The sequence below is a fragment of the Bison bison genome, unplaced genomic scaffold, assembly GCF_000754665.1.
Source record: "Bison bison bison isolate TAMUID 2011002044 unplaced genomic scaffold, Bison_UMD1.0 scf7180017864492, whole genome shotgun sequence".
In the NCBI taxonomy this organism is placed as follows: domain Eukaryota; kingdom Metazoa; phylum Chordata; class Mammalia; order Artiodactyla; family Bovidae; genus Bison; species Bison bison.
The window spans coordinates 5,862,312-5,870,623 of NW_011495051.1; the positions used below are offsets into that span (position 1 = coordinate 5,862,312).

At 54.6% G+C, this 8,312-nt stretch overlaps 2 protein-coding genes across 6 annotated transcripts in view; one reads left to right on the forward strand and one right to left on the reverse strand.

Moving 5' to 3' along the window:
- PRAM1 (PML-RARA regulated adaptor molecule 1) overlaps nt 1-4,010 on the forward strand; it is an 8,061-nt gene extending 4,051 nt beyond the window's left edge. The window contains exons 5-11 of one of the 3 annotated variants that reach the window (XR_824192.1): nt 23-102; nt 2,918-2,975; nt 3,080-3,191; nt 3,303-3,469; nt 3,556-3,589; nt 3,685-3,719; nt 3,838-4,010. Coding sequence is in view for 2 of the 3 variants with exons in the window: in XM_010828259.1 (XP_010826561.1) it covers nt 23-102; nt 2,918-2,975; nt 3,080-3,191; nt 3,303-3,465; nt 3,556-3,589; nt 3,685-3,719; nt 3,838-3,866 (511 nt within the window). In the remaining variant the exon portion in view is untranslated. The remainder of the gene's footprint in view (nt 1-22; nt 103-2,917; nt 2,976-3,079; nt 3,192-3,302; nt 3,470-3,555; nt 3,590-3,684; nt 3,720-3,837) is intronic. The other 2 variants (XM_010828260.1, XM_010828259.1) reach the window with 2 other exon arrangements.
- A 1,168-nt stretch (nt 4,011-5,178) lies between these two features.
- Nucleotides 5,179-8,312, reverse strand: part of HNRNPM (heterogeneous nuclear ribonucleoprotein M) — a 31,523-nt gene continuing 28,389 nt past the window's right edge. For all 3 annotated transcript variants that reach the window (XM_010828263.1, XM_010828262.1, XM_010828264.1), the window contains 3 exons: nt 7,844-8,312; nt 7,125-7,176; nt 5,179-5,601 (listed from right to left, as the gene is read on the reverse strand). In XM_010828263.1, coding sequence (XP_010826565.1) covers nt 5,438-5,601; nt 7,125-7,176; nt 7,844-8,312 — 685 coding nt within the window. In that variant the 3' untranslated portion in view covers nt 5,179-5,437. The remainder of the gene's footprint in view (nt 5,602-7,124; nt 7,177-7,843) is intronic.

Below are 8,312 nucleotides of genomic sequence, written 5' to 3' on the forward strand. Positions count from 1 at the left end.
AACAGGCCCTCACTCACGTCAGGTATCCCTGCAGGGACCCAGACGAGGTGTACGATGATGTCGAGCCCACAGACCACTCTGGACCCGGCCCCAGGAGCAGAGGTGACAGAGCGGGACACTCAGCCAGACCAGTCTGCTGAAGCATCCGAGGAGGGTGAACAGTCATCACAGGGGCCTATTCTGTCCATGTTGCTAGTACCAGGCCCCATGACAACCCATATGCCTGAGGGATTGAAAGCAGAGCTGCTGCTGCTGCTGCTAAGTCACTTCAGTCGTGTCCGACTCTATGCGACCCCATAGACGGCAGCCCACCAGGCTCCCCCATCCGTGGGATTCTCCAGGCTAGAACACTGGAGTATAGCTAGGGGAGAAAAAAAGAGAGAAAGGGGTCAGAGAGGTCATGGCAGCTCCTGGTGGAGGAACAGGAAGGACAGCCAGAGGCCAGCAGCCTGACCATGGTGCGGCCAAGCCAAGGGTTGTGTCCCAGGGTGGTGGCCGTAGACATGTAGAACAGGGGAAGAATCCCATAGAGGGGCATTTCCCTGGTCTAGTGGTTAAGACCCTGAACTCCCAACACAGGGGGCACAGGTTTCATCCCTGTTCCAGGAATAAGATCCTGCAAGCAGCGTGGCCAAAAAAAATACAAAACCCAAAACCGGCAAGGATGTAATGGTGTATCACCAAGGATGATAGCAAGCAAACTCAGGATAGGGATGAGGCTTAAATGTTGAGCCTGCACCTGGGTGCCAAGTGGAGGTGACCCTGAGTAAGGAAGAGGTGTCAGGAGATCCACAGCACTGGAGGTGCCTGAGGGGAAGGGCTTGGGCCTGAACTCAAGAAGGAGAGGGCTGGAGCCAGGATATGGCCGACCCTCCAGATCCATGTGCTCTGGGTGTCCAAGGCCCCTTTTGTCTCGTTTTCCATGCCTCCGCTCCTGGAGAGCAGGAGGAAGGCCAGGCAGGTCCAGCTCAGGGAAGAGGCATTCACCGACCTCACATGAGAAATGCACCCCATCTCCCCACCAGCACTTAATGGATGTGCACTGTGCACCCCCCCCCATTTTACACAAGTGGAAGCTTGAGACATGACTTGCCCCAGCTCACAGCCAGCACATGGGAGCCTCTGCCCCCAGGCTGCTTCCTGCCCTTATCTCTGGAGGGTCTCCTGCCAGGCAACCTCTTGTCAGAGGTACCCGAGGGGTCCCCAGCTGCTGCCCCTCCTCACCAGCCCAGCCCCCAAAGCCTGCTGCCTCTATGGCTTGACTCCTTCCTGGGCCCTGCTACTTCTCCTGGGCTTGCTTTCCCCAGGGGCTGCTTGCAACACCTCTGTGAGCACAGAGCTTCCTGACAGGGCCCCTCTTGCTTCCGCTCTAGTGAGGCTCTGTGGCTCGGGTCTGGAGGGGGCTGCCACTCCTGGGGATGTGGACCTCTGAATGCGCCACCTCCAGCAACTCTGCAGGCATGAGCCCACCCTTTTCTGTTTCCCCAACCCCAAGTAGACCAGACACATCCTTAGCTTAGCTCACTGTCCCCCATCCTGTGCCGGTCATTCTCCAAGACTCTGACCCAGTACCACACGCTTGCCCAGGTCTCTCCCTCTCGAGGGGTGGGGGTGGGTGCTCACAGCAGTGCAGACTGTCCCAAAGGCTGCTCTGCCCCTTTCGTTTATCCCTGACCTGAGGGACTCTGGGTGCCTCCCTCACACTCTCTGCCTCACTCGGAGCAGTGGCAGCTCGCTGCACAGACAGGGAGCTCCTCAAGGGTCAGGAGCTGAGGGCAGCCTGCTCAGGATCTCACTGCCCAGGGTGCCGGGGCTATAGGGCGCCAGGGTCTGCCCTGCTCGGCTGCACCCAGGGCTGTGTGCGCTTAGGTTGCGGGAGGTGTATAGGAGCCCTGGGATGAAGTCAGTACTGCTTCCAGCTGGGTGACAATCTCCAGCCCGGGTGGCCTCTGGGTGTGACTGTCACTTCAGTACCAGGCTGAGGCTGGAGGCAAAAAGTGTCTGGGGAGGGAAGAGTGCACCATGCAGATATGCAGCCCCCTCCCCACCCCAGCGTGGTCTGGTATGCCCAGGGCGGCACTTCAAATCGTTCAGAGAGGACTGCAAGAAGAGCTGGGGGCTACAGGTTCTAGATCCTTCACTCACCCAGTGTTCATGAGGCTCTCACTGTAAGCAGACCCTTGGCCAGCAGTGCCCTCACCTAAAAAGCTGGTCATCTGCCAGGTAGTGAGTGGGCTGCCACCTGGGTGACTCCTTCCAGTCCAGTCTCCTCATCAGCCAGACCAAGCAAGAACCCCAGCCAGACACAGCCCCTTCTCAGAGGCAGGCTTTGTTTGCTTTGAGGAAACACTTTTCTTGGCCTTCTTTTTTGACCCATGCCTCATTAGAATTCCCAAAACCTACGTGCTGTAGGAGGGAAGGGTGAAACTGCCTCAAAAGCTGACAGAGGAGCCCTGCCTCTACCATTTAATGGCTTGGTGGCCTTGGGCAGGCTGCCTTACCTCTCCAGCCCTTGCTACCTCCTCAGCAGGCAACTTGGGATGACAGCCATCAAGAAAGTTGAAAGAAGGGACTTCCCTGTTGGTTCAGCGGCTAAGACTTCACATTCCCAATGCAGGGGGCATGGGTTCGGTCCCTGGACAGGCAATTAGATCCCACATACTGCAACTAAGACCCAGAGCAGCCAAATACATTTTTTAAAGAAAAGAAAGTTGAAAGAAATGGTTAACGGTTTCTGCCGTGCCTGGCCTGTGGCAGGAGTTAGGAAAATGGAAGGGAATCTACTATGAGAGGCCTGGGCAGCTGAGGGTGAGAAGGAGACCCAAGTCCTGAAAACTGACCAGAGAACATCAGGCCACCAGAGCCAGAGGCCCACACTCAATGGCCCTGCCCTAACTCAGCACTCTGACTGTCCCAGATGAAGCTTTGTCGGCTCAGCAGTACCCGTGGAGGCCACCTCAAAACCCAGAGCTCAGGTACCAGAGGGAGGTGGGCAGGGCTGGGCTGAGCTGGGGAGAACAGTAAAAGGGGGTCCCTGAGAAGCATGAGCACCTAATTCCTTGGGGGGGCGGGTGCTCAGGAAGGAGAAGGTGCCCCTCCAGCCACCGCAGGTGCCGCCCACGGACCTGAAGTCCCTGAAGCAGCTCCGGAAGGCAGAGAAAGCTGAGCGGGAGTTTCGGAAGAAGTTCAAGGTGTGAATGAAGAGTCCTGGGAGGGCTGGGCTCGGCCCCAGGTGGCCACCGCCCCACACGGGGTTCTGAGGGCAGCAGGGCAAGCGGCAGCTCTTGTGTCCCCCTCCCCAGTTTGAGGGAGAGATTGTGGTTCAGACGAGGATGATGATCGACCCCAATGCCAAGACTCGCCGTGGGGGTGGCAAGCACCTAGGGATCCGGCGTGGGGAGATCCTGGAGGTGATTGAGTTCACCAGCAAGGAGGAGATGCTGTGCCGGGACACCAAGGGCAAGTGTGAGTGAGTCACCAGTGGAGGGCAGCCTGGGAAGGCAGGCCGCCCAAGGAGGGAGGAGACCTCACCCACCCACCCTGCTCTCTTCACAGATGGCTATGTGCCTAGAACAGCTCTACTGCCCTTGTGAGTGCCAGCGCTGACTGGGGACAGGGGGTGGGGGTGGGGGTGTGACAATAGGGCAGGGTGACCCTGACCGACCCAACTGTGCTCTCCACCAGGGAAACGGAGGTGTACGATGACGTCGCTGCCTGGGGTATGTAGATGCTCTGGGTGGATGGGACGGGTGGGGCGAGGTCCTCTGCTACTCCTCCAGGGGCTGCTGGCTACCTGCTCACAGGGAAAGGGTCACTGAAAGTCACCTTTCTTGGCAGATCCTTTGGACAGCCAACCACTGCCCTAGGGACAGTAAGGCTGCAGGTGTGGGGATGAATGGACAGCCCACCAGTCCAGTCACCTGCTAATCAGGAGCTCTGGACCCCAGCGGTTGCCTGGGCTCCTGTCTGGCCACGTCCACAGACCACATAAAGTCCCTCTTTTAAAGTGACTCCTGTGTCTTGTCTTTTCTTTCCCTGCTAATGACCACACACAGTGGAGCCATGATCAAATACTGGGGGGAAATCTGTGAGGTCCAGGTCTCCTCACCCCTCAAGGATAAAGGCCAGAAGGGAAAAAGGAGGGCAGGGGAAGGTGGCAAGGGAGGGGGCCACTCTTGGAAGCTGAGCTGAGGGACCCTCTGATGGCACCAGGTCAGCTGCGGTCAGCGAGCAGAGGGAGATGCTTGGGGGCCCTCCACGTCCAGCACGACAAGCAGCTGCTGCAGCTCCTCACGGGCAATAGCCCAAGTCAGTCACATTGTGGAGAGAATGTGACCCAGTTCTGACCAAGTACAGTATCAAGTTCAGCCGAAACCTCTAACAGGGCAGAACATGCTCAGAAACCTACACTCTTCTTGGTCTGTTTTAGCAAAGAAAAGCTGCTATGGACTGAAGTTTGTGTTCTGGCTGTCAAAAACAAATTCCTAAATTGAAAACCTACCCCTCTAGGTGACGGCACAAGAAAGCATGAGGTCCAGAGGCAGAGTCCTCGTGGATGGGATTTGTGCCCTATGAAAGAGGTCTGGGGACTTCCCTGGTTGTCCAGTGGTTAGGACAATGCACTTCCATGGCCAAGGGCCTGGGTTCAGTCCCCATCCTGTTTGGAGAACTGAAGACCCACAAGCCACATGGCACAGCCAAATAAAATATTGTTTTAAATATCTGAGAAAGTTCCCTCGACGACTCCTGCCACGTGAGGTTACAGCCAGAAAGTGTCATCCATGCACTAGGACAAGGCCCTCACCAGGCCCTGGATCTGCCAGCACCTTGACAGGACCACCCACCCTCCAGGACTGACAGAAACAAATGCTCCTTTCAGCAGCTGGGGCAGACTGGGACAAAGTCTGGAAGTGGGCCCCTTGCAGTATCTGTGCCCCATAGAATCACTGCACTGGGGAGACAGGCTGGTTGTGACAGCCAAGTACACCACCACTGGCACTGGAGACTCAGGCCCACTCAGGACTCAGTTTCCATAAAGAGATTTTTCTCAAGAGGCTGAGGGCAGTGGCCTCTCACCTCAAGGGTCCACACAGCTCCAAGGGCAGAAAGGAGACTGAGTGGCTTTGGTTCCTCAACCTCAGGTGGTTACCCCACAACACACACACAGAAGCAAGCAGCTTTCAGGAACTGGTATTTATTATCAAAGTCATATTCGATGTCAACAAGATGCCACAACTACAAAAAAAATTGCGCACATTGCAATCTCAATGCAAACAGTCAAATGGAACCCCAGTCATTAAAAAAGTAATTCAAATTACCCCAAAAAGCAACTGAATTTTTTAAACATCTTTATACATCCAGCCAACAAATTAAAATGGTTAACAAGAAAAAATACAAATTCAGAGGTCTGGTATCGATGTTTAAAAAAGGCAACTGCTTAAGCATTTCTATCGATTCGAACATCAATCTCTCGGCCACTCAGCTTCATCCCATTCATCATCCGGCAGGCTCTCTCAGCCACCTCTGGCGACTCAAACTTAACCACACCGCACCCCTTGGACTTCCCATTCTCCATCTTGATGTCAGCATACAGCACGTGGCCTGGGCACAGGGAGGGAAGAAGAGACCACAACTCATCAGGCAAACCCAGAGCTCAGTCTGGGCTCCACTCAGTCCAGATCACCTGTTGGATTTCGGTTGACAGAGTCAAAAGGGAGAGCGGCCCTCGCGCCTGACGCAAGAATGCTCAGAACACAGCGGCTGGAACCCGGCTACCATGGCCCTCCACCACACTGCCATTCTTCTGCCCACGGGACAACAATCTGACTCATGATAAGCAGTCCTGAAAGTACACCTTCATGCTCAAGAGTTATTAAAAAAAATACGCTGTGTGAAGCCAACTTTATAGGCAAATTTTACAGAGGCTTCACTTTTAATACACTGCTCCTCTGTGTTTACAAGGCCATCGCCAATACCATGGACACTTCTGTACTGTCCAAATACAAGCTTTGTAATCATTAACAAGCAGGTTATTCCTTCAAGCTCTGGTTAAGCATCCTGGTTATGTGTCAAGCACTGTGGAAAACAATACAAGGGAAGAGCTACAGAAACGCAGGGCCAAGAACACAAGTGTAGCGGGGCTGGCCTGCACAGCACTAGGGCCATGAACTCTGCTTAAGAGAAGGTCAAGCCCTGGAGGGCTTCTCACAGGCAAGTTCTAAAACAGCTTGGGCAGACACTAAGTGGTACAGGGCTTGTAGTTTTGGATTTCTCTTGCCAACAGAGGGACAGACACCTCCAGACCTGGGAGGGGAAGTGGCATGATCCACTTGACTTTTCTACTACAATCTGTGAACTAAGGAGTAGGGAGAGAGGGCAAGAACAGGGCAAGAAGGCAGGCTATGGCTCAATAACTGACCCAAGAGAAGAACCAGGAGAGGCTGCAACATTGGTGAAATCTGAGTTACTGCGGCAAAAGGAAATGAGAAAACACTGAGGAAGCCTTGATCCGGAGTCAGCCAGGCCTCTGGCTTAAGGCTGGGGCTCCCAACTTGCCATGGTTCAAAGAACAAAAGTGGTGGGGGTGAGGGGCAGTGCCTCACCCAGAGACAACAGAACTTCCTTTTGGCCACAAAGCAAGCCATCCAGAGTGGCTGCCCGGTTTGCAAGGAAACCACACTGCACACAATTTAACACCTGCCCTGAGCCCGGGAATCCTCATCCGTGCCTGCTGGGTGAGTGCTCTTTGAGACACAAACCCATGGTGCGGTTGTGGAAGGCACCCTTGTCTCAGATGTACTTATTTTACTGAGCTTTGTCACTTAGAAGCCATGTGATCTTGGCAAAGTGACTTTGCCTGACTCTGTACAATGAGGACAATGCCCACCTCTTTTCAAAAACCGGAAAAGGCACACAGCAAAGATGAAATGAGAACAGGGGTGAAGAAGTGTCTGACACATAACAGGAAACTCAACAATCGGCTTGAGCATTTGCACAGGCAGAAAAATGGCAAGTCCCATCCGTCCTCTATAGAGTCATGGAAGGTGTCTACAAGACAAGGATGGGAGCCTTGACACAAGCCACAACACAAGGAAGCATTTAGGAAGCCGCTCTCAAACACTTACCGCATTCGTTGAACTTGTCTTTTAGCATCTTCCATGTAAAATCAAACGGGAGCTGAGAGTGGAGAAAGGGGGAACTGGTGAGTGATGCAACCAAATCCTAATGCAGAAACCTAAAATGTCTCAGGATGCCTTTAAAACCTCTCATTACACACAGATACTGGCTGACCTTCACACTGCGGTGATCAGCAGAAAACAAGTCTGTCTGGGTGAGGTCCTAAACTAGCACAGCAAGTTCATTCCCTGTTATCTGAGGCAACTTCACACAGGGAACAGGACGCACAGCTGCCCGTAGTCAACAGCCCACAGAACCACAGCACAGTGGCTAAAAGTGGTCCATCTGGTGAAGGTAATTCAGATATAGCCTTCTCCCCACTCTGAATTGTCATGCCAGGTATTTAGCAGCTCATCAAGCTGAGAGTTAAAAAAAAAAAAAACCCTCAAGTTCTCCAGATCACAGTCTTCTCTACCTAGTAGTCAGAGAAGCCCAGGATTTCACAAAACCCACTATTTCTGCTGCACAAGTGTCGTAAGCTCTCATGTTCCCACCTCATTCTACCGACACCAAACCTTGGGGACAAAGGCAAGGTGGCCTTGCATGCTAAGCTCTCCTTCTGAGGCCATCCCCTCTCACTGCAACCTGCCACCCTTGGTCCTGCTGACCTCTGCCTCCCTCTTCCCCATGTGCACAGGGGCCGAGATGTTCCTGAAGAGCCACTTACATTTCTCACAAATATCTGGCAGGCCTTCCTGGCCACCCCAGGGGCATGGCCTCCAGCTCCACCAAAGGAACCCGCGAAACTTCCTCCAAAGTTGCCACGCTCCATCTCGATGGCACGGTCAAAGCTGGCACCGCCACCGCCACCCATGGCCAGGCCCATGCGCTCAATGCCAGCACCCAGGGCTGGGCCCATGGCAGGACCCATACGCTCTAGGCTGTTGGCGCCCATGCGCTCCAGGCCCATACGCTCGAGACTGTTGGCGCCCATACGCTCCAGGCCCATGCGCTCCAGGTTGTTGGCGCCCATGCGCTCCAGGCCGGTGGCCATGCGATCCATCACGGGGCCCATGCGCTCCAGGCCTGCCCCCATGCCTGCGGGCACCATGCGCTCCATGCCCAGGCCCATGCGCTCGATGGCAGGGCCCATGCGCTCCACACCAGAGCCCATGTGCCCGATGTTCTGGCCTACA